Source organism: Neophocaena asiaeorientalis, unplaced genomic scaffold (genome assembly GCF_003031525.2).
Source record: "Neophocaena asiaeorientalis asiaeorientalis breed wild unplaced genomic scaffold, Neophocaena_asiaeorientalis_V1.1 scaffold78, whole genome shotgun sequence".
NCBI classification, from domain to species: Eukaryota; Metazoa; Chordata; class Mammalia; order Artiodactyla; family Phocoenidae; genus Neophocaena; species Neophocaena asiaeorientalis.
The window spans coordinates 14,610,549-14,635,226 of NW_020175018.1; the positions used below are offsets into that span (position 1 = coordinate 14,610,549).

General features: G+C 56.7%; 1 protein-coding gene across 1 annotated transcript in view; it reads left to right on the plus strand.

Moving 5' to 3' along the window:
* HMCN2 (hemicentin 2) overlaps positions 1-24,678 on the plus strand; it is a 149,524-nt gene that overhangs the window by 80,587 nt on the left and 44,259 nt on the right. The window contains exons 33-58 of the mRNA XM_024762540.1: positions 330-611; positions 971-1,079; positions 1,310-1,479; positions 2,363-2,517; positions 2,958-3,054; positions 3,514-3,609; positions 5,131-5,307; positions 6,967-7,124; positions 7,952-8,075; positions 8,501-8,676; positions 9,714-9,810; positions 10,006-10,125; positions 12,511-12,672; positions 13,524-13,805; positions 14,843-15,010; positions 16,167-16,280; positions 16,713-16,799; positions 17,521-17,712; positions 18,554-18,727; positions 18,849-18,965; positions 19,393-19,535; positions 19,903-20,053; positions 20,907-21,125; positions 22,732-22,845; positions 23,253-23,440; positions 24,069-24,165. Of these exons, the coding sequence (XP_024618308.1) occupies positions 330-611; positions 971-1,079; positions 1,310-1,479; positions 2,363-2,517; positions 2,958-3,054; positions 3,514-3,609; positions 5,131-5,307; positions 6,967-7,124; positions 7,952-8,075; positions 8,501-8,676; positions 9,714-9,810; positions 10,006-10,125; positions 12,511-12,672; positions 13,524-13,805; positions 14,843-15,010; positions 16,167-16,280; positions 16,713-16,799; positions 17,521-17,712; positions 18,554-18,727; positions 18,849-18,965; positions 19,393-19,535; positions 19,903-20,053; positions 20,907-21,125; positions 22,732-22,845; positions 23,253-23,440; positions 24,069-24,165 (3,969 nt within the window). The remainder of the gene's footprint in view (positions 1-329; positions 612-970; positions 1,080-1,309; positions 1,480-2,362; positions 2,518-2,957; positions 3,055-3,513; positions 3,610-5,130; positions 5,308-6,966; positions 7,125-7,951; positions 8,076-8,500; positions 8,677-9,713; positions 9,811-10,005; positions 10,126-12,510; positions 12,673-13,523; positions 13,806-14,842; positions 15,011-16,166; positions 16,281-16,712; positions 16,800-17,520; positions 17,713-18,553; positions 18,728-18,848; positions 18,966-19,392; positions 19,536-19,902; positions 20,054-20,906; positions 21,126-22,731; positions 22,846-23,252; positions 23,441-24,068; positions 24,166-24,678) is intronic.

Below are 24,678 nucleotides of genomic sequence, written 5' to 3' on the forward strand. Positions count from 1 at the left end.
CTTTTGGGTTCAGCAGATCTTGAGACCTACCGTGTGCAGATACTGAAGACGCACAGAGACAAGTGTCGTTCTGCTCAGGCTGAGCTCACGGGGTCGCAGGGTGTGGAGAGAGGATGCAGGCAGTGTAGGGGGGTGGGGATGGTACCAAGGGGCAGAGGAGGGAGAGAGTACTTCCAGCCAGGGTGCCGGGGGAGGCTCCCCGGAGGAGGTGATGTCTGAACAGGGGTTCCAGCTAGTGGAGGGGAGGAGAAGGCATTTCACATGGGTTGGGGTCTGTGAGGGACTTAACCAGGCTGCTGGTCCCTGAGCACCCCCTGCCTCTTCCCTAGTCCCGCCCACCATCGAGGGCGCTGGCGGAGGGCCCCGTGTGGTGAAGGCTGTGGCCGGGAGGCCCTTGGCGCTGGAGTGTGTGGCCAGAGGCCACCCACCCCCCACCCTCTCCTGGCACCACGAGGGGCTACCCGTGGCGGAGAGCAATGGGACGTGGCTGGAGGCGGGTGGCGGCATGCTGAGCCTGGAGAGCCTGGGGGAGGCGTCTGGAGGCCTGTACAGCTGCGTGGCCAGCAGCCCCGCCGGGGAGGCCGTGCTGCAGTACTCCGTGGAGGTGCAGGGTGAGCCCTGGCCTGCCCCACCCGAGTCACCTGGGCCGTGGACCCCTCCTCCCACACCTAGCCTGCTTCTTCCATTTCACGGACACTTCACAGCCATTAACCCTGGATAAGGCAGGGAACAGGGAGACGGGACTCCTGAGCCCTGGGTCTGGTGGGAAGACATTGAATAAACAGACCGATCCTGTGGGGAGGCTGAACTTGGGTGGTCCTAGAAGGCCTTCTGGATGAGGGGCCGTTTATGGGAGTGCTTGAAGGGTGAGGGGAAGCTTGGGCCTGGCTCTGGTGGCACTGGGACTTGGGAGGGCTGTAGGCCGGGATTTCCTCAGCTCTAGACACCCAATGGTGGCCCCTGCCCACAGTGCCCCCGCAGCTCCTGTTGGCTGAAGGCTTGGGCCCGGTGACCACCCTCGTAGGACAGCCCCTGGACCTTCCCTGCCAGGCCTCGGGCTCCCCAGTGCCCACGATCCAGTGCGTATGGGGTGGTGGAGGCCAGAACTGGGGGGCTGGGGGACAGGCAGAGAGCATGCTTTGGGGGTGGGTGGGGACAGGAGATGCTTCCCCTCCCAGGAGCATGAAAGAGGCCATGGAGCCCGGGACGTGAGGACAGGAGAGAGATGCTGCCTGGCCTCTTGGCCTGTCCTGTTGCCCCTACCTTCTCTAGCCTCAGGCTGACCCGTTCCCCTCCCCACACACCTTAGCTGGCTGCAGAATGGCCGCCCAGCCGAGGAGCTGGCCGGGGTGCAGCTGACCTCGCAGGGGACCACACTGCGCATTGACCACGTGGAGCTGGACCACGCGGGCCTCTTCGCCTGCCAGGCCACCAATGAAGCGGGCACTGCAGGGGCTGAAGTGGAGTTGTCTGTGCACGGTGAGGGCAGCCCGGCATTCTGGGGCAATGAAAGCCCGAGATGCCGGGGTGGGTGAAGCCAGCCTGACAGACATGGGAAGGGCATGGAGCTGGTCTTCTGTGGACAGCGTTCCTGGTCTGGACTTGCCAGCTCCCCAAAGAGACACAGGTGTGAGAGGGTGGTCTCAGCCGCTCACCACACTTGTCTACAGGCCTTCGATCCCCTCCCTAGCCTCCCCCCTGACCCCAGCTCACTCTCTTTATGCTGACCACGCTGAACTTCATTCAGCTGTTTAAATACGTTGGCTTTCTTACCTCCAGTCCTGCAAATGCTGTTCCCTCTGCCTGGAACATTCTTCCTCTTTGCCTGATTAGCTCCTCCCTATCTTTCAGGTCTGTCCTAAAAAACACCCCTTCCTCCAGGAAGCCCTCCTTGATTCCACCATGGTTATAATCTGCACTGCCCAGCCTCTCGTGGCCATAACCCCCCACCTACTGTATTGGGATTTCTCGTTTGGCTGTTCATCTCCACTGCCCAGCTTGGGAGCTCTGAGGGCAGCACAGAACTTTCTCTGCTGTGTCCCTGTGCATAGTGCAGTGTGGGACACAGAGTAGATGCTCAGTGCACATCTGGATGGATAATGGATGGATGAATGATGGATGGATGGATGATGGATGGATGGATGATGAATGGGAGAGTTTGAAAGGGAAAGACTAGCTCTGCCGGCTCTCAGTCTGGTGCTCTTTACCCTAAGGCCAGGTATCTGGAGGGTTGAGTGGAGGGAAGCTAGAGGCCAGCCCTGCAAGGCCACTCCCTCCCTCCCCAGGCATTGAAGAGGTTTCTGGGTGCCCACTGCACCCCTCCTGACCCTGACTGGGCCTCCCTGCCTCTCCCTCTGCCCAGAGCTCCCGTCGGTGGTCATAGTTGGGGGTGAGAACATCACAGCCCCTTTCCTGCAGCCTGTGACCCTCCAATGTGCAGGGACTGGGGTACCTACCCCAAGCCTCCGCTGGTGGAAGGATGGTATGGCCCTGGCAGCCTCGGGGGGGAACCTGCAGGTACGTGCAAGGGCCCCAGGGCTGGCAGGCCAACCTTGCACAGGGGGAGGGGCTGCTTTTTAGCGGCCCCGGGGAGCCCAAGCGGAGCTCTGGCAGCCTGGGGGCAGGACAAACAGAGTCCACTCATCCTAGAAATGCTCAGTGGACCTTGGGGTGCTGGGTCTGAAGCAGGAAGGGAGCCCTAAGCCTAGTTGAGGTCCCCGGAGTTTGAGCTCCCAGAGGGAGAAAATGGGGGGAGGGGAGTATCCCCAAGACCAGAGGGATCCCCTGGAATCTGAATGTGTGGCTCAGAACTCCAGCCGGAACCAAGCTTGTGCCCATGCCTCACGTCTCCTGCGCTGGGGTCAGCAACAACCTGGCCACTTGCCATGTCCGTGTTGCTCTGACCCCAGGCCCCACCCACATCCTGGCACACACCTGCCTTTCCTCCTCTCCCCCAGATCGAGAAGGTGAACCTGAGGGACGAAGGCATCTACACTTGTGCTGCCACTAACCTGGCTGGGGAGAGCAGGAGAGACGTGGCGCTCAAGGTGTTGGGTGAGGATGTGGGTGGAGGCAGAGCCTGGACCTGGGGTGGTGGGTGATTGAGGGCCCGCAGGGCTGCCGTGGGGGGTTGGGGACGGCTGGGGGTTCTAAAATTAATGTCACGTACTTAACTTTAGAAGTAGAAAATCATTTGCTCTGTGGTCGCTTTTGGTTGTTTTCTGCCGGATTTTCAGTGGACAGCCTTGTTCTAATTCATATTTATCTTCCCTTGTTCTATTCATTTGGGGGCTCATTTAGGTCCTTGTGTATATGGGCAAATCCTTGCCCTGTCACTCCTCTTGACTGCCTGGGGTCCACCTCCCCAGTGTGCCTGATGCTGGCTCTTCCTGGGGGGTCGGGTGCCTGGGTTGTCCTTGTTGCCCAGCCCACCTTGGGAAGGCTGGGGAGGCTGAGATGAGCCACCCAGAGCCTGTACCCCCTCCAAGCCGGGGCTCTCCTCGTCTCCCCTAGTGCCCCCCAATATCGAGCCGGGCCTGGTCAAAAAGGCAGTGCTGGAAAATGCCTCCGTAAACTTGGAGTGTCTGGCTTCAGGCGTACCCCCTCCTGGTAAGTAAGACCCCTCCTCTTGGCTGAAAGCCACCTCCAGCCAACCCCAGTTCCCCATCCAAAGAGGCGGGGCAGTGCCGCAGGCACCACTCTGGCTGTGGACAGAGCAGGATGAGATCATCAGGCCTTCCCCTTCCCTCCCCAGCGTTCCCCTCTTCCTTGTCAAAAGCTGTTTATGCAATGCCCATTACATGCCAGTCACTGCCAGGGCCCAGAGACTTTGCACTGGTGTCTGAAACAAACCTGCCGGGTTTCTGCTGAGTTTGTGGCTTCACGGGGCCGCCCCGGGGCTGGCGGTGAGAAACAGGACGTCCATCTGGGCCTCTTCTCTAGACCAGCAGTTGAGCAAAGGTCTGGGAGCTAGGGCTAGGTGTGGGTGCCCGGCAGACAGGATGGGCCCAGGAAGGGGGTCCGTTTCCTGTCCCCCATCTGAGCCAGCTCAACCCTGCTTTGCCTGGGGTGGTGAGCCCTGGAGGTAGTTGCCCTCTGCCATGGGGAAACCCTCTTCTGGGCTGGACCCTGGCAGGAGGTAAGGAAGTTGAAGATACAATCGGTCGTTACTAATTTATTTATTATCTCTTTATTAACTTTATTTTAAAAATTTATTTTTAAATTGAAGTATATTGGTTTACAGCAAAGTGATTCAGTTATACATATATATATATATATATATATATACATTCTTTTTTAATATGCTTTTCCATTATGGTTTGTCATAGGATATTGATTATAATTCTCCGTGTTATACCGTAGAACTTTGTTGTTTATCCATTCTATATATGATAGCTTACATCTGCTGACCCCAACCTCCCACTCCGTCCCTCCCCCAACCCCCTTTCCCTTGGCAACCACCAGTCTGTTCTCTGTGTCCATGAGTCTGTTTTGTAGATAGGTTCATTTGTGTCATATTTTAGATTCCACATATAAGTGATATCGTATGGTATTTGTCTTTCTCTTTCTGACTTCACTTAGTATGATAATCTCTGGTTCCATCCATGTTGCCGCAAATGGCATTATTTTGTTCTTTTTTATGGCCGAGTAGTATTCCATTGTGTATATGCACCACAGCTTCTTTATCCATTCCTCTGTCGATGGACATTTACGTTGTTTCCATGTCTTGACTATTGTGAATAGTGCTGCTATGGACATAGGGGTGCACGTAGCTTTTTATAATTGGTCCATATTTATGAGGCTGCTGTTTTGGGGTATACCGTGTTCTCCTCTAAAGATCTCCCTCATGGGTGGTCTCTTGGCAGGGGGAGGACGTGAGGGGCTGGGCTGACTTTGACTCTCCTTGCTCCTGGCTGCCCCAGCCTGCATCCCTCTCTGCCTTCGGTTCCATCTCAGACAACGCCGCCCTGTTCTGCCCCGCCCCGCTTCCTGGAGAACACTGGCTTTCTCCAGTGCCTGAAATAAAGGCACACCATGTGGCCACCCAGGAAGCCTCTCCTGGATGCCCATGACACAGGGCACAGTCTGAAGGGCTGGCAGGGACCCTTTCATCTCTCTTCTCTTCACCAGATATCTCCTGGTTCAAGGGCCACCAGCCTGTCTCTGCCCAGAAGGGAGTGACCATGTCAGCTGATGGGAGAGTTCTCCTCATTGAGCGAGCCCGACTTTCTGACGCTGGGAGCTACCGCTGTGTGGCATCCAATGTGGCGGGCAGCGCACAGCTGCAGTATGGCCTACGGGTCAATGGTGAGCTGCCCTGAGACTAAAGGGATCCTTGTCCCCAAAGTTGTCTTCCATCCATTTGTCCCTCAGTCTGTTCATCCATCTGTCATCCATCCATCCTTCCTTCCGTCCATCATCCATTCATCCATCCTTCCTTTCATTCATCTTTCCTTCCTTCCATCCATTGATAATTTACCCATCCATTCTTCTATCCATGCATGGAAACACCCACTGTTCTTCCACTGATCCAACCATCCATCCAGTCCTCTGCCTATCCACCCATCCATCCATCTAACCATCCATTGATTCAAACACCAATTCCTCCATCTATTGAGTACAGGCGTACCTCAGAGATACTGCAGGTTCATTCAGTTCCAGGCCACCACAATAAAGCGAATATCAAAATAAAGCAAGTCCCATGAATGTTTTGGTTTCCCATTGCATAGAAAAGTTCTGTTTACACTATACTGTAGTCTAGTAACTGTACAGTGGCGTTATGTCTAAAGAAGGTACAGACTTTAATTAAAAAGCATTTTGTTGCTAAAAAACGCTAACCATCATCTGAGCCTTCGGTGAGTCGTAGTCGGAACCTCAGAGATCACTATAACAAATAGAACAGTAAGGGAAAAGTTTGAAATATGGCGAGAATTACCAAAATGTGACGCAGAGACCAGAAGTGAGCCAATGCTGTTGGGAAAATGGCACCGATAGACTTGCTCAAGGCAGGGTTGCCACAAACCTTCCGTTTGTAAAAAACACAACATCTGCAAAGTGCAGTGAGAAGAAGCACAGTAAAACGAGGTGTGCCTGTACGTGCCCTGGGCAGACCCTGGGGCTGCAGCCCTGAACAAGACGGACCCGGGAGCTTTCAGTCTAGTGGAGGATACGGTAACTGGATACTTACCCAAAGTACTGTTTCATGACAATTGTGATAAGAGCTAGGAAAAGTGAGGTACGACTGAATGCCTGGAACTGGGGCGCTGACCTGGCCTGGGGGGGTCCCAGGAGGCATCTTGGAGAGCTGGATGCCTAAACGTCGACCATGTACCAAATGCTAAGGCTATAGAGAATTTGAGAAACTGAAAGGAGGCTGGGGGCTTGGAGCTGACAGAACAGTGAGAGGAGGGGCCAGGGTGGTGCTGGGGACCAGATGGAGGCTGGAAAGATTGGGTCTTTATCCTGAGAGCAGTGGGTAGGTAGCTGGACAGGAGGCTGGGACCCTGGGTGTCATGGCTCATGCCTCCCAGATACAACTGAATCTTCTGACCATTTTCTGCCCACGAGGGGCTGTCTGGAGGCTGATACCTCCGAGTTGGAAAGCAGAACCTGCCCAGGGATTCTCAACCCTGGTTACCCCTACACCATCCCCCTGATAATGACCTCGTGCTGACCAGAAGGCCCAAGTGGAGGCTCTGCTTCTGCCAGTTCCTAGCTGGTCAGCCCTGGGCAGGTGACTTCCCTCTCTGAGCCTCAGTTTCCCATCTGTGGAAGCCTCGTGATGGAGTTGGAAGGGTGAGATGAGCAACCTCGAGGACTGTGGAGCGCTGCGCCCATGTTGGGAGTGGCTGTCCCTAAGCTTTTGTTTGTGGCCGTGTGCTCCCGTGTGGGTGCCCAGCCAGGGGCCCTGCCTGCTTCACCCCCAGCGGGACTCAGCCTGTGCCCTGTGCCGCCCTCACCCTGCAGTGCCTCCACGCATCACTCTGCCACCCAGCCTGCCGGGCCCCGTGATGCTCCACACCCCGGTTCGGCTGACCTGTAACGCCACGGGAGCCCCCAGCCCCATGCTGATGTGGCTGAAGGATGGAAACCCTGTGTCCACTGCAGGGACCTCTGGCCTCCAGGTCAGTAGGGGTGGGTGGCCCTGACTCGCCTCCCGGGTGCCTCAGTAGGTGCTGGGAGCAGAGGTCAGGGCCTGGGAGTGCCGCGGGGAGAGGGAAACAGTGATGGCCCAGGATGGTCAACTGGAGGGAGGAAGGGGAGATGCTGAACGGAGTCTAGAGCCAGGTGGTCTCCAGAAACATAATGCACACCACCAAGGTGAACCGAATATGTAATTTAAAAATTTCTAGTAGCTGCATTAGGAGGAATAAAAAGAAACAGGTGAAACCAATTTTAATAATGCATTTTAAGGAATTCCCTGGTGGTCCAGTGGCTAGGACTCCTTGCTTCCACTGCAGGGGGCACGGGTTCGATCCCTGGTCGGGGAACTAAGATCCCAAAAGCCTCACAGTGTGGCATAAATAAATAAGTAAAAATGTCCTCTGGCTACTTTATTTATTTGTAAATAAATAAAAAGTGAATATTAAAAAACAACTGCTGTATAAAAAATACATTTTAGTTCACCCAGTGTATCCAAAAAGTATCATTGCATCACGTGATCAGTATAAGAAACCATTAACCAGACATTTTTGTACAAACTCTTTGAAATCAGTCATGCGTCTTACACTTGGGGACCAGCCCTATCTCAAGGGCTCCCTAGCCATAGCCCCACTCCAGGGGACTCTTTCCCAGGACAGATGTTATTCCCCACCAGCCAGCAGAGGTCCTGGGGTCTGGGTAGAGCTCGGGGTTCCTCTGCATTGTGGCGGGCCCCGGGGGTCTGGGACAAGCTGCCCGCTGTGCCTGCTAGCAGGGCCTGACCTCACGTGGACTTCCTTCTGGGCCACAGGTCTTCCCTGGGGGCCGGGTCCTCACGCTGGCCAGTGCCCGGGCTTCCGACTCCGGCAGCTACTCCTGCGTCGCCGTGAATGCGGTGGGCGAGGACCGCCGGGACATCATCCTGCATGTCCACGGTGAGTGTCAGGCCCTGGACTTTGCCGGGTGCAGGCCGGCGGCTCAAGAAGGTGGGGCTGGGTCATCCCCGGGGGTTGGATGTGGGAGGTCTGGCCTGGGACTGTGTCTGCCTTCATGTAGGGGTCAGTTGGACCCCCAGAGCCCTCTCCTAGAGTGTGAACTCCCCTGTTGTGGACAGGTGGGCGGGTGGGCCCTTTCCTCAGTGGTAACATCTGGTACAACTAAAGCACAAAATCATATTCAGACTATTGATGTTGCCATAATGCCCATCCTATTCAGGTTTGGGGGCCTCCTCTAAAGGTCATCAAGGGGAGGACGAGAGGGCTGCAGCTCAGGGGGTGGGCCCTCATCCTAATGGTGGCTTCCCGTCCCTGGTGGTTGCTCCTGGCTGCTGAGACAGCCCCTGCCCCGCCCCCTCCCGCAGTGCCCCCAAGCATCCTTGGAGAAGAGCTGAATGTGTCCGTCGTGGCCAACGAGTCAGTGGCCCTGGAGTGCCAGAGCCACGCTGTGCCCCCTCCCGTGCTGAGCTGGCGGAAGGACGGCCACCCCCTGGAGCCCCGGCCTGGCATCCGCCTCTCCGCAGACAAGGCCTTGCTGGAGGTGTGCGGCCTCCCAGGCCACCAAGGGGGCCCCCACTGTGAGCAGAGCTGAGCCCTGAACGGGGCGGGCTGAGGTGCCCCCGTGAGCATCAGTTCAGCTCACTGTGACCTGCAGGCCCCTCCAGTCCCAGGACCCATCAGAGCTGCTTCCAGCCAAACAGGGATGGAGAGCGAAGCCCCAGGACTGAGCCCTCAGTGGCGGGGTGGGGGGGCACTTTCCTCAGGACCCCCACGAGTTTTTCACTCCTTGTTCGAAAGCCTCCTTGCCTTTGGGCATTTAAGGCCCTTCATCTGACCCGGCAAGGCAGGGGTTAATTAGGGTCAGGGACTCTGGAGTCACAGCCTGGATTTAAAGTTTAGCTCCACCTCCTCCGGACTACTGCGCCGTTGGGTGGTCGTGTTCTGACCACCCTGGCCTCTGCTCTCTCACCGGTGAGCACCTGTTGCCTTTCTTCTGGGGTGCCTGGGAGAGTCCTAGAGAATGCCTGTGAGGCCCCACCTGCCCCAGAGCACAGCCCGTCCATGTCAGCTGCGGGAGGGACGTACCTCTCCAAGGCGCGGGGAGAACCCTCCACTCCAGCCTGTTCCTCTCTCTCCCACCCCTCTACATCTTGTGATGTGATCATCCCCAACTCTGAGCCCCTTTCTTTGGTTTCCTCTGCCTGGAATACCGCTCCCTCCTTCCCTTCATTCTGCAAAGCCACAGCCTAGCTCCCTCACCCCCCTAGGTCAGGATCTGACCCCTGAGGACAGGGTCCCCTCCGCCTCCTCCTTGGAACAGGACTGGGCTGTGGATGTGAAGTGGGGTGAGGCTGGCAGGGCCACCATTTGTGCCCGGTCCATGTCAGGCCACCAAGGCCCTGGCTTCCAGAAACTTCCTGGTACAAGAGGCGCAGCAGGTGCTACCACTGCTCCGTGGTTCCGGGTGGGAGGGGGGACTCAGCAACGTAAAGTGACATGCCCAAGGTCACACAGTCTGTCCGGGCGTAATCCCATCTGTGCCGCCCCCGCTGATGGGTTGTTTTTGCTCTCGGCCAGGTGGACAGAGCCGGGGTGGTGGACGCAGGCCGCTATACCTGCGAGGCGCGGAATCAGGCAGGCTGCTCGGAGAAACACTACAACCTAAATGTCTGGGGTGAGGTTCTCCTGGGCTGGGCTGGGGTCCCTCCCCCTGCCCCTGTGAGGGCTGGCTCTCAAGCCCTGGGGTTGGGGCTGCCTTGAGTGGGCTCTAGGATACAGCCCTCCTCCACCCCACCCTCTCCCCCACGGGGTCCCTTTCTTATCCCAGCCCACAACTTCCTGCCCACCTCACCTCCTCTCTTTCACTCAGTCCCTCCAGTGTTCCCCTCACCAGAGCCTCGCACCCTGACTGTGACCGAGGGGCACCCCGCCAGGCTGTCCTGCGAATGTTGGGGCGTCCCCTTCCCCAAGATCTCCTGGAGGAAGGACGGTAGGATGGCTGACCTCGCCCAGCCCTACCCTCATTGCCCCACCCAAGGAGGCTGCTCCCTGCCCTCGCTGGGTGCCCCTATTCTAGCTGAGTTGGAGGTGGGTGGTCTTACAGCCCTAGGGGGTGTGGGTGCTGGTTACAGAAGGCCCTGCAGCCCCTCCTCAGCCAATGAGAGCTGGATTGATCCTCAGGCCTCACTTCAGATGTCTCTTCTTCCAGGAAGCCCTCCCTGACCTCCAGCCCAGTCTAGGCCTCCTTGATGCCACCCCTGTATGTTAGCTCATCATATTACCCACCTTAGTCCTTCAATGTCTGCTCCTCCGTGAGCCCGTGAGCCCTGGGAGGCACTGTCTGGGAATTCAGCAGTGGCTAAGACAGTGCCCGGTACAAAACAGGTGCTCAATAAATATTTGGAATTCATTCATTTAACCAGTATTTGTTGAGAGCCTCTCGTGCCAGGCCCCATTCTAGGTGCTGGACGTACGGCAGTGGATTGAGGCAGTCAGATAATAAATGAGAAGTTAGTATAGGCCTACCTCTTTATTGTACTTTGCTTTACTGAGTTTCGCAGATGTCATGTTTTTTATAAATTGAAGGTTTATGGCAACCCTGCCTCCAGCAAGTCTATCGGTACCATTTTCCCAACATTTTCCAGCATTTGCTCACTTTGGGTCTCTGTCACATTTTGATAATTCTCCCAATATTTATAACTTTTTCATTATTATAATTATGTTTGTTATGGTGGTCTGTGATCAGTGATCTTTGATATTACTATTGAAAAAAGAGTATGGCTTGCTGAAGGCTCAGATGATGGTTAGCATTTTAAAGTATTTTTCATTGAGTTATGTACGTTGTGTTTTTAAACATAATCACACTTAATAGACCAAACGTGATTTTTATATGCACTGGGAAACCAAAAAATCACGTGACTCGCTTTATTTCGATATATGCCTTTTGCATTTGTCTGGAACTGAACCTATGATGTCTCCGAGGTATGCCTGTAAATGACTTAATACCTGACATGATAAGTGCTATGGAGAGAAATAAAAGCCAGGAAAGGGGAGAAGTCGTGATGGGGGAGGGAGGTGGGATTTGCAATTTTAAGTTGGGTGGCCAGGGACATTTGACCAAGCAGATGTGGAGAAGGTGAGGGATGGGCATGAGGATATTGTAGGGAAAAGCATTCCAGGCGGAGGTGATGGCAGGTGCAAAGGCCCTGGGGTGGGGATGAACCAAGCATGTTTGAAGAACAGCAAAGAGGCCAGTGGGGCTGGAGCAGATTCAGCAAGGGGACGGTACCAGGCGATGGTCACCTGTGCGATGGGGGTGGATCAAAGGCTGTAAGGATCTCAACTTTAACCTTGAGTGACATGGGGCTTCTGGAGGGGTCTGGTTTGTACCCTAGATGGTTCCTACCAGCATGATGAGAATAGAGCATTGGGAGCAAGGGTGGGAGCAGAGTGGCCAGTGAGGGGGCTCCTGCAGGGACTCTGGGCAAGAGATGCTGGCACTTGGACTAGGTGGGTATCCATGAGGTGTTGGGATGGGGCCATAGTCTCGATGCATTTCAAAGGTGGTGCTGGCCGGATTTTCTGACAGCTGGGATAGGGGGCTAAGAAGAAGGAGGGGTCGGGGATGTCTTTTGGCCTGGTAGTCGGGAGAGTGATTCTGCCATCACCCAGATGGAGAGGCTGCAAGGGCAGGTCTGGGAAGAGAGGTCTGGACTAAGAATAAATCCCAAAGTGACAAGACAAGTCGAGATCACCAGGGGAGAGAGCGTGGACAGAGAATAGAATGTAAGAGCAAGGGAGAACGTCATGTGGCCACCTAGTCTCCTCCCCCTGCCGGAACACATGCTGATGGATGGCCAGAGCCCAGAGGGCCGCTCTGCTGTGAACAGGTGCAGGATGTTGGAAGTTAGTGTTTAACCCAGTGCCCCTTGGTTTACAAAATCCTTCCCTGCATCGGGGTCTCCTTGCTGCCAGGTGTGCCAGCTACTTGGTCTCCCTCCCCCATCTGTGTAACTAGATGGATGGGTCATTCATTCGATAGCCTTCACTGAGTGCTATTATATGCCAGGCCCCAGAGAACCTCTAAGGATCCCAGGGGGAAAGTGAGGCAGGGTCTGCCGTCCAGGACAGCCCACGCCAGGGCAGGATTCGGACGTGCCACCTGCAGGCTTATCTGTGTTGGGGAGAGGCTCAGTGTTATGGGAGCTCAGAGTGGGTTCCGGGATCAGATTTGGTGCTCAAGGAAGGCTTCCTGGTGGAGGTGACATCTAAGTGGGCACCTGACACATGAGCAGGAGCTGGCCAGGATGGATGAGAGGACAGGTGTTCGAGGTGGAAGGACCAAGGACCAGGGGCTTCTTTCTCATGCATCCAGGTCAGCCTCTGCCCATGGACGGGGCCGGCCTTGGGCAGGTGTCAGCTGTGGGGCGGCTGCTGTATCTAGCACAGGCCCAGCCGGCCCAGGAGGGAACGTACACCTGTGAGTGCAGCAACGTGGCCGGAAATAGCAGCCAGGACCAGCAGCTGGAGGTGCTTGGTGAGTCAGGCTGGGATGACCTGAACCAGGCGGAAGGGGCCAGATGGGGCCCAAAGGGCGGGCAGCCAGGTGCCCTGGCAGGGCAGACCTCACCCCAAAACCCAAGCAAAGACAAAACAGGGCTGATGAGAGCACTGTCCTGTTACCCCTTAGCTCTCTGGCCTTTCAACTGCCCCCTACCCCCAGCCAGCTTCTTACAGCTCCTGACCTCAGCGTGAGAGAGGGGGCAGCGTGATCCCAAGAAGCCCCCAATGGTCCAGGGGGGAAAAAAACACAGCTTGGAACAGTTGGAAACTAAAGAAATGTAAAATTGATATGAAGCTCCTATATGTGATGGAAACGTAAGTCTCCATCTACTTGTCCTGCCGGGATGAAATTAAATATCTCAACCTTGTAAAAATCATTCTAGAAAATAAAACGAAAAAAATGCTGTTCAGCGTCTTGGGGAGAACCCCACCTGTGGAATAATCCCTCACCCTCGGCCAGTCCTAACAGCTGTTTAAGTTCCGGGAAGCCTCTGGTTTCTAAGGAAGAAAACCTCTCACAAATCTTCAGGGCTGTTCTGTGAGCTCGTTATCCGAACGGCAGGCCTTCCTGTGAGTCACAGGGTGTGGCAGAGGGAGCCATGGGGTACTTTTCTGACCCCATTATAGAGATGCAAAGTGGAGGCCCAGAGAGGCGAGGTCACCTGGCTGAGGTCACCTGGCTGAGGTCACCTGGCTAAGGTCACACAGCCAGCGAGGGACATGGAAGAACACAGGCCAAATGGAGGCGAGCCCAGAGCCTGGCATGTGGCGCGTGTTTGGTGCCCGGCGGCCCACCTTCCCTGACGTGCTTTCTCCCCATGCCAGTTCCCCCTCAGATCTCGGGCCCCCGGGAGCCACACACACAGGTGTCCGTGGTCCAGGATGAGGAGGCCACTCTGGAATGCAATGCCACAGGGAAACCCCCGCCCAGGGTGACGTGGGAGCGGGACGGCGAGCCAGTGGGGGCCGAGCCTGGCCTGCGGCTGCAGAGCCAGGGTCAGAGGCTGCACGTGGAGCGGGCTCGGGCTGTCCACGCCGGGCGCTACAGCTGCATGGCTGAGAACGTGGCCGGGAGGGCCGAGAGGAGGTTTTCGCTCTCTGTGCTGGGTGAGGACCTGCGGCCTGCTGGAGGAGGGCAGGAAGGGGACCAGACTGGAGAAGGCAAGGCTGCTTCCGTCCCCAAGCTGTGCTCCTGGGGCTACCCCCTTGTTCTGCCAGGAGTCGGACCCCTCTGGGTAGGGCTCCTGTTGGAAGAAGCTGCAAGCACTGCTTTCAAAATCAGGATTGGTTCCAAATGGCCCTCGTTTCCCTCCCTCCTGTCTCCCGTGTTTGCGGTTCCCCTCCTCTGTTCCGGGCATTCTTTATCCTGCATGACTCGTATGTGATGGGGGAATTCGGGGGTCCCCGAGAGATCAGGAAGATGCTGGCCACTGTCCTGGGAAGTCAGGGCAGCTTCCTGTAGGAGGTGACCTTTTAGCTGAAGTGCAAAGGCTGAGTAGGGGTTCGTCGGGAGCCGGGGTGAGAGGAAGAGTGACAGGCATAGGGAACAGACTCTGCAGAGGGCTGGGGCACGTTCACGGGGGCTAGAAGAGCCTTGCGATTCCAATCTCTTACTGAGCTCCTACTGCATGCCTCAGGGTGGAGGCAGGGAGTGGAGAGAGACAAGGAGGGAGAGGTGGGCAGGGGTCCTTTAGGGAGGACCCTCTCATGTCCATCATTGCTGGGATCCCCAGCCTCGCCCACCTATCCCTGCCTGATAGGGTGTGGCTTCCTTTCTGAATGGAACTCTGCTCTGTGGATTTAGGGACCCATCTGGTGTTTCCCTTTGTTCTAACCCCCGTCTAGTTTGCTCAGTCTTTGCTCCGTGCCAGGCTCTGTGCTAAGCGCTCTACACATGTCCTTGTCGAATTCTCCTGGCATTCCAACGAGAGGTCGGGGAAACTGGGGCCCAAGCCTGTTACCAAAGCCCAGCCCGTGGCCATCACTCACGCCCTTCAGTGGGAGCAGCTCTGATCTTGTCGCTTCTGCTCTCAGGCTTCCCTGACTGGGGGGTGGGGGTCCTCGGTGAGGGCATTGGTGGGGAGACAAGCAGGAGCGTACAGCCCCCGTCTGCATCCTGAATGTGGCTTCTTCTCTGTGTCTAGTGCCCCCAGAGCTCATTGGAGACTTGGACCCACTGACCAATGTCACGGCTGCCTTGCACAGCCCCTTGACGCTGCGCTGTCAAGCCACAGGCATCCCACCTCCAGGGGTCCTCTGGTTCCGAGGGGAGGAACCCATCAGCCCTGGGGAGGACACCTACCTCTTGGCAGGTAAGGTGCCAGTCAGGGGAATATCTGGTTATCGGGTCTGGCCCTCTACCTTTGTCCATCACACGCCTGTGACCTCTGATCCTGCACTGCCAGGCTTGGTTGGGATAACCGTTTTAGCTGTTGGTCCCCTGAGAGTGCACCCAAAAACACTGGTCAGGTGAGGTGCTCCAGGGAAAAAAAATCAGATTTAAATAAGTTTGGAAAAGGCTTCCTGTTCTGCTCTCCTGGAGACTCACAGTGACCATCTCTATAGTCAAGGTTCTGATAAGTCCTGCGGAAAAAAATTCTCACGGCACCTATGAAACATAGCATGGAACGGTAACAAACTTTGGGAAATGCTGATCTAAGCACTTTCTCCTTTGAATATTCATCTTCCTCACAGAGTTGGTTTGTGATGGTTCTTGCTGGAATACAAATGGGGAAACTGAGGCCCAAGAGGCAATATCCCATCAGAATCTTTCAGGGACTTCCAGGCCCCCTGAAGCTCAGCCTCAATGACCCGTCAGTTGTTCCATGAAGCCAAAGCTGGGATGGTAAATAAGTTTCCCCTTGTGCACCACTTCTGAGCACTTGGTGGGGGCCGCCAGATTCAGTGTGATGATATGAATTCAGAGACTGCATCTGGGCCCAGCAGAAAGGAGAGTGGCGATCAATTAGTGATGTCTGCCCTGGGTGCAAGAACAGCAGTGATGATGTGTATCTGCCTTCCTTGGGCTGGTCTTAGGAGATCCTTGCATTCCTCTGAGAGGAGCTGGTTCACCTCTGAGAGGTCCTTGGGAGAAGGTGGCCTTTTACCAGGTCCATCAGAGTCGAATGAGGGTTCTGATCGGAGCCAGGACTACATAAACCATTGCTGTCCTTTTAGCCCCAGCCAACCCACAGAAGAGAGGGTAGCCAGGTGACAGATCCTTCTTACTAGAACAGGGTCCTCAAGTTTACCCTGGTGTAGGTCTAATGTCCAGGGGGCTCCATCTATCTGTTTACCCTCCTGGGCCTCAGTTTACCCGTCTGAGGAATGGAACATTGTGGGAGGCAGACACCTATACCTCTAAATATAATGCCTGGCATGCTCCTCTTCCTGGCGGGCAGCCTGGGCTCAGCTTGGGACAGAAGGCTTCTCATAGCTGTGCTTGGAGCCCACTCCCCCCCTCCCCAGGTGGCTGGATGCTGAAGATGACCCGGGCCCAGGAGCGAGACAGAGGCCTCTACTCGTGCCTGGCAAGCAACGAGGCTGGGGAGGTGCAGAGGAACTTCAGCGTGGAGGTCCTGGGTATGTCACCGCCCCATTCTCGTGGGCACCCACCAATCCTTTCCCTTCAGCCTGGGAGCTTCTGGAGGTGGGGTCTGGCACCGGCAGGAGGGAGAAGCCAAGCCTTGTTTTCTTTGCCTCATCAGCAGCCTCTTCTCTGAGGCCGCCATAGAACTTTGCAGAAACAGCTGGAACTAACCCCAGATGAAAGGGGGAAAAGATTTTCAATACCACCCAACTGCCTTCCTCTGATCAGGGCCTTCTCCCAGAGGCACTGGTACTTCGCTCGGCCAGCTGCCGAGGGTTAGGGTTGGGGTTTATTAAACTCACAGCCCCATGGAGGCAGGCGTGAGGGGATGGGGAAATGGAAGAGAGGTGCCATGGGCTCTTAGCTTCCTGCTCTGTGGTTGTTCAGCATGGTCAGTTAGTGTCTGTCTTCCCTGCTTCTCCCAGTTCCTCCCAGTATCGAGAACGAGGACCTGGAGGAGGCAATCAAGGTTCCCGAGGGGCAGACGGCTCACCTGACGTGCAATGTCACGGGTAAGGGACACATGCAGTGAACTGGAAGAAGGGTGAGAGGCAGCTCCGAGAAGGACGGGGACCCCGGAGATCCGGGCTGCCTGCCCCCAGCCCTACTGCTCCCCACGGTGGGTCTCTCACCATCTTGGCCTTTGCACTCTCTGTGCCTCTGCCCCAAACACTCTTCCCTACTCATCTGACTACAGAGCTCAGCTTCCAAGACCCTCCACAAGGAGTCCTTGGCTGACCCTTTGGGCCCATGGGCTCCTACGGGTCCCGGTATGCCCCTATCCCAGCACTGACCACACTGGACCATAGTGGCCTTGTGATACCTGGGTACCCCAGCCAAGCTCTGAGCTCCTTGAGGACCAAGGGCTGCCTTGTCACCATGGTTCCCCCAGTGCCCAGCAGAGTAGGCTCCCATTAATGCTTGTGGGCTGGGAGAGATGGATGAATGCATGCATGGATGGATGGATGGATGGATGGATGGATGGAAGGGAAAACTTGCCTTTCTGTCCTGCCTGTCTGTACCAAGCCATTCCTGCCCACAACCTGGGTAAGGAAAAGGCAATCAAACCACATAGGAAAGGGCCCAGGCCAGGCTTGGTGGCTGCTTCTGTGTCTTGCCCTGTTACATGGGCCTCTGGACTAAGGTGGAGAATGGATGTCCCCTGCCCCATCTTGGAGCAGCCTCTGACCTCTTGTTTGAAGCATTTCACTTGCCTCTCCCCTCTGCATACAGGCCACCCACAGCCCAAGGTCACATGGTTCAAAGACGGCAGGCCCCTGGCTGGCGGAGATGCCCACCGCGTCTCTCCAGATGGAGCCCTCCTGCAGGTCCTCCAGGCCAACCTGTCTAGTGCAGGTCACTACTCCTGTATTGCGGCCAACGCCATAGGAGAGAAGACCAAACATTTCCAGCTTAGCGTGCTGGGTAAGTGCTAGGCATCTTCTGGCCGCCATCGGTGCCGGCAGGCTGGTACCAAGGTGACCAGCTCCTTACAGACAGCTTCCCACAAAGCACTTTACTATTTTTCCTTCCACGTCAGCAGCAATAATAATAACAGCCCTATTGGCTGAACATCTCCCATGGGCCAGGCATTTGGACAGGCCTGATTAGTTGAATCTTTTCAACAACCCTAGGAGGTGGGAGATGTGCTTGTCCCCATGTCAACAATGAAGCCCTGAGGCTTAGAGAGGTGACAAGACTCCAGGCCCCAGGGTCGGGGCTCACACCCAGGCAGGCAGTCTCCCAAGGGCCGTCAGCATGACCTGTCTCGTTAGGAGAAACAGGGGTCTAGAAGTTGAGAGGAGCACAGATCTGTTTCTTAAAATGCTGTTGGTAAAAGGGAGGGTCCCCAGCGAGAGCTGAAAGAGAAAATTTGGAGACCAATGAAAGCAGAGCTATTCTACCCAGCAGGGAGTAAAACTCCATCCCCACCTCTGCTCAGAGAGTGGTAACAGTTGGAACCACAAACAGAATTGAGAAGGCTCTGGTTAAATGAGTAGATTCTGGATGTTAAGAGACTATTGGGGAAAGTGAGGTACAACTGACCAGCATCCCCTATGGTATTGCTGAGTGGTGGAGAGCCTGGGCTCTGGGTAATTCAAGCGTGGCCACATGGTGCGTGCTTCCTCTGAGCTTCAGTTTCCCCTCTGTGCGATGCAAGTAGCAAAAGCACCTAAGTCAAGCACCAGGGTCTGAGGCTTTTCTGGGTCCTTGGGCCCAGGGTGGGGGATCCCCGTTCACGAGCACACTCCCTGCCCCACCGCAGTGGTTCCCACCATCCTGGGAGTGAGCGAGGACAGTGCTGACGAGGAGGTGACCGTGACCATCAACAACCCCGTCTCCCTGATCTGCGAGGCGCTGGCCTTTCCCTCCCCCACCGTCACCTGGATGAAGGATGGGGCCCCTTTTGAGGGCTTGAACAACGTCCAGCTGCTCCCAGGTGATGCCCTCGGGGTGGAGAGGAGGGAGACAGGGGGCAGGTGACGCGTCATCGGGCTGGGTCAGAGGAAGGGAGCCTAAGTGAATGCCTGGGGGTGACCCGCTGCCCCCCGCCCCCCAAGCAGGCACCCATGGGCTGCAGATCCTGAATGCCCAGAAGGAAGACGCGGGCCAGTACACCTGCGTGGTCACCAATGAGCTTGGCGAGGCCATGAAGAACTACCACGTGGAAGTCCTCAGTGAGTCAGGGACCCTCCAGGGCACCAGTCGGGTGCCCTCTGATGGTCACTGGCCAGCCAGGGCCGGCTCAGTCATTTTAGGGCCGAGGACCTAGGAGGAGGGAACCAGTGAGCCAGGACTTGGGCCACGTGGACACCCAGAGCCACACCAGTCCTGGCTTCCTTCTGCCACTCACACTGTGGTACAACCAGAGACCCCACAACTTGAGACCTGAGAGAGCTCCCAGAGGTCACCCCAGGAATCCCCCCACCTCAGACCTGACCTGTCCTGTAACCATCTCTCCCCAGGAGCGGGTGGGTTTCCAGAGTCCCTCCACTCTCAGAGAGCCAACACCCCGTTTCTGGGACAGACCCGGGGCCAGGGGGAGCGCAGGGTCTCAGCACCTCTTCTGCGGGCCTGCTCCTCAGACTGCTTTGTGGTTTTCAGTTCCCCCTTCCATCTCCAAAGATGACCCCTCCGGGGAGGTCGTCGTGAAGGAAGTGAAGTCCAAGGTCAATAGTACCTTGACCCTGGAGTGCGAGTGCTGGGCCACGCCCCCACCCACCATCAGCTGGTACAAAGACGGACGGGTGAGCCCGGGACACCCTGGCGGCCTCAGGCTCTCAGTCTGGTCCCCCTCGTCTGCTTGGAAGCTTCCAGAAAAGGCAGTCAAGGCATCAGGCCCCAGAGCTGGCCTGGGCCCCACCCCACCCTTTGTATTTTAATAAGAAATTCAATTCTTTATAGGAAACAAGTCTCACGAACATTAAACCCTATATTCACCCCCTGAATTCTCTTCTAATTTTTAAGTTGTATGGATTTGGTGTTACAAAATTGTCGGGGTGTTCTTATCGCTTTATGTTGTATTCCAAAAATTGTGTGAAAATAGAAGTACGCTCGTCCGGGGGCTTTCTGCCCCTCATTTCTGATGTCTGTTTCCCCTCTTTCCACCCTCAGCCTGTGACCCCCAACCAGCGTGTCCACATCCTTGGTGAAGGACAGCTACTCCAGATCCAGCCCACGCAGGTCTCGGATTCTGGGCGATACGTGTGCATGGCCACCAATGTGGTTGGCGAGGATGACCAGGACTTCAACGTGCTCATCCAGGGTGTGTAGGGCCACAGGGAGGGGTGGGGCGTGGGCCAGTAGGACTGGGAGGCCGCATAGCTGGGGTTGGAGAGTGTCAGTGCTTCTGGGGTGGCCTGGTGGGAGGGCTCTGTTCTTATCGCTGCCTGCATGTCTGGCCCCCAAGCCCCTGGCCTGGGCTCTTTCATGAACTGACCTTGTGACAAGGACATCGTTGCCCCCCAGGCCTCGGTTTTACCTTTGTAAAATGTGGGTGATCAAATCAGGTGACCTTGAGGGCCTGCCCAGTTCAAAAAGCCGGTGATGAGGGGCCTCTGTGCTCCAAGGCATACACTCTGGCTAACGCTTAGAATCTGGCATTCTCCTCTGAGAAGTATCAGCGTGTCACAAGACTGAGTCCACTAGACACGAGCTCCAGAGAGAGGAAACTTATCCTAGTGCCCAGCATAGTAGTTGCTCAGTAAACACTGGTTGAAGCAGTGAGTGAATTTAAAAACTGCCTTGGGGCTTCCCTCGTGGCGCAGGGGTTGAGAGTCCGCCTGCCGATTCAGGGGACGCGGGTTCGTGCCCCGGTCCGGGAAGATCCCACATGCCACGGAGCGGCTGGGCCCGTGAGCCATGGCCGCTGAGCCTGCGCGTCCGGAGCCTGTGCTCCGCAACGGGAGAGGCCACAACAGTGAGAGGCCCTCATACCGCAAAACAAACAAACAAACAAACAAACAAACAACAACAACAAAAAACTGCCTTGACTGAAGGATTTGGCTCAAACGGTGGAATTTCTGTGCCTGGGGGGGCGCTGGGACGGGAATCTCTTTGAGCGGTTCATCCCCGTCCCTCAGCTGTGGGTCCTAATGGCTTTGTCCCCCACTCCCCAGTACCCCCCATGTTCCAGAAGGTGGGAGATGCCGGTGCAGCCTTTGAGACCCTGTCCCGGGAGGAAGAGGCCCGGGGTGGGGTGACGGAATACCGGGAGATCGTGGAGAACAACCCCGCCTACCTGTACTGTGACACCAACGCGGTCCCACCCCCGGAGCTCACCTGGTACAGGGAAGACCAGCCCCTCTTGGCCACAGATGGGGTGTCTGTTCTGCAAGGTAGGCCAGGGCTGCAGAGAGAAGCAGGGCATTTGCAGGCAGGCACCAGGGTCACACCCACATCAGAGCTGGTCTCTGCCTTTCTGTAAGTCCTTGAGCTCTCCTGTGTGCTGCTTGCTGTGTGACCCCGGGCAGGGCACGTGACCACTCTGGACCTTAGCTGCCTTTTGTAAACCGGGGCTAGAAGTTCTTTACTGGTTTGAAGGCTAGAATGGAGTCCCTTTCTGCCTCTGGTTTTTAGAACAGAGGTTCTCATCTCGGCCGTGCCCACCTCTGGGCTTCAACATCTGTAATGTCCTGGCCCCTTTCTCTGGAGGTGTGGCTGGTTCCTTTATTAAGACCTTGTGACCCCAAATGCTGAAGAATCTCTCCCTGGGCTCTGATGACCACCCAGTGTCCAAGCTCATGGCTTATGTGACCTTTTAAATTTCTTCTTACAACTTTAAATATTTCTTTAAGGTTATTTAATTTTTGCGAACAACTGCTTTATTTCAGAATAGTTTTTTGTGGATGACTTTGAATTAAAAGGCTCCGGGGATGGGACTTAGAAATGCCTGGCTTCCCTAGGGTGGCCCACAACTGGGAGGTATTCGAGACACAGAGCCCGGGTGGGGTCCTGCCGGGTCCTGCCAGGTCCTGCCTGGTCCTGCCAGCAGAGGGGGATGACGTGGGCTGCAGGATGAACAGGGTCATTCCAGGGTTTGTACTTTGGTACTTGCAGAAGAAGGTTGCCCCTTGGAGATCTGGGAGAGGCAGTGCTTACGGAAAGCTCGATTGACCTTTAACCTGGCACTGCCCTCTGACCTAGGGATGCAGTGAGCTCAGTCACGTGCTGATTGGCCTCTGACCCTGGCCACTGACCCCTAATCCTGGGTACACAGTGGTCACAGTCACAGCTGACTTTAATTCTGGCCCTGATCGCAGATTAACCTCATGTATCGAGTGACCCCTCCCCCAGCTATGGCCACTGCCTCCCCAAATCCCGGGTACTGTTTCCTGGCTCCGCGCATAATGAGCCCCTGGTTCTAACCCTGCTCACAGCCCACCACATTCTGGGTCAGAGATCCCCCAACCCAGAGTCCTGAGCACATAGCGACCCTAGCCCAGCTTCCACCAGAGACCAGCTCCAGTTCCACAGATGCCAGGCTCTGGCCCTGGCTGGCTCTTGTGCACAGAGGGTCCCAGGTGATGCCCCCCAATTGCCCCCACGCCCAACCACCGCCGCCTCCTGAGAGCCTCTGCCGACATTTGCCAAGCTCTCTGCCCCTTCCCTCTGCCTTCAGTGAGGAGCTGGGCTCAGCACTGCTGGGCACTCTTTTTTGGGAGCCTCAGTTTTTCCATCTGTAAGATGGGAGTAGTAACAGCACACGGAGTCAGAGGCCAGGGAAATGCGCAGCCCAGGGCCTGGCACAGAGGAAACCGCTACTGCGCTTTACTTGATCCCCTTGGCCCGTGACCTGAGCAGAACAGGCGATTCTCTGCGTTTCACAGATGAGGCGGGGGAGCGGAAGTGGCCGGGGGGGAAGTGATGTGTCCCAGGTCCCCTCCAGGGAGAAGAGCGGGTTTCCTTGCCCTGGCTCAGGCCTCTGTCCCCACGTCCCCGCAGGAGGCCGGGTCCTGCAGATCCCCCTGGTACGTGCGGAAGATGCCGGGAGGTACTCTTGCAAGGCCTCCAACGAGGTGGGCGCGGACTGGCTGCACTACGAGCTGCTGGTGTTGAGTGAGTGGCTCGGCCTGGGGGCGGGCGGGCGCGGCGTGGTCTCACGTCTACAGGTCCCATGAGGGGCCCCCTCCCGAAGGGGGTCCGAGTAGAGAGCACGTTCAGTCCTGTTGTACTCAGAGGTTGGTGAGGTAGGGGTTACGAGCTTGGGCTCTAAAACCAGACAGGGCTGGATTCAAATTGCAAGTGAGCGGCTTCCTAGCTGTGTGACCTTGAGCGAATCACAGCCCTCTCTGTGCCCCAGATTCCTTAGCTGCGGCAGGGCCTGGGAGCGCTTGGCGGGCAGGGTTCGAGGAGCCCCAGCCAGTGCCCGGCACCAAGTGGCGTTCTTGCCTCGACGCCCGCCCCCCCAGGGACCTTTCCCAGGGAGGCTGCCCACTCTTCACCCTCTTCTCCCCCCGACCCAGCCCCACCTGTGATCCTGGGTGCCACAGAGGAGCTGGTGGAGGAGGTGACTGTCAACGCCAGCAGCACCACCAGCCTGCAGTGCCCGGCCCTGGGCAACCCTGTGCCCACCATCTCGTGGCTCCAGAACGGGCTGCCTTTCTCCCCAAGCCCGTGGCTGCAGGTCCTGGAGGACGGGCAAGTGTTGCAGGTCAGGGCGACCCCCTGCTCGGGCTGAAGGCAGCGGCTGCTGTGACTCAGTGCTGCTTGTCTGAGGACCGATGAGCTGACCACTCTCTGTGCCAAATGGGGCTCTTTGCCTGAAACCACGTTGGAGCCCCTGGGATTTAATTCAGCCCACCAGATAATCGTATGTGAGCAACCTTGCTGGGCTACGCATGGCACCTGGAAAGGACGCACAGGCGTGCCTCACTTGGAGCCCAGCACAGCACAGGGCAGCCTTCCTCGGGAATGCCATTGGATGCTTACAGAGCTGTGCCCAGCACCTGGGACCTCAGGCAGCTCCTCGGCCACCCAGTGTCCAGACACAGCCCCACGGCACCCCTGGAGTCCAACACAGCACACAGCACCCTCCTCGGGGCTGGGGGAGGGGACCGTTGTCACCATCTAGTTTGCTACAGGGAATCATCCATCAGCTTCGCATCCCCCCAGATGTCACAGAAAGCCCTAGATGGCTGTGGGATGAGCCCCTAAGCATTGCTCCATGTAGGCAGAGGTGGTCTTCCTGGTCCCTGCCGTGCCTGGAATGGGTGGGAGGAACCCTCACACTAGTTCCCGGTGGGACCCAGAGCCATCCGGCCGGTGGCATGCGCCCACAGGTGTCCACGGCAGAGGTGGCTGACGCTGCCAGCTACATGTGTGTGGCCGAGAACCCGGCGGGCTCCGCGGAGAAGCTCTTCACCCTCAGGGTGCAAGGTGAGCTGGGCTGAGCAGGAAACCTCCTGGGTTCCCCAGCTGAGGAGGGGCTGGTGCTCTGGGTCTGCCCCACGCACTCTGAGGACTCACCGTGCGGGCAGACACAGCGCCTTGGTCCTTCCGGTGTCCTGGGCTCTGGGCCAGTGCCAGCCGTACCCCAGGAGCGCATCTGGGGGACCCTGATCGCTAGATAATTTTAAGCAGCTTCGGAGGCTGCCAGAAGAATGGATCTTCTGAGGCCTTACAGTACCATGATTGCGCATTTACTGTGTACCTGGCGTGGGGCTGAGTACTTTCCCCGGACTCATAGCTGAGAGGTTAGCCCAATTTTAGGGCTGTGGAAACAGACTCAGAGATGTCACCCAGTGGGGGTCTCCCCGCCCTGGAGTCGGCCCTCTCCACCTCTGCATTCTTGTGACACATATACATCTCAGTGGCCATGAGCTCTGCCTCCAGATGTGGGGCAGCTGTGGCCTCAGGGGCGGAGGGATGATGGTGTTACTCAAGGTCTAG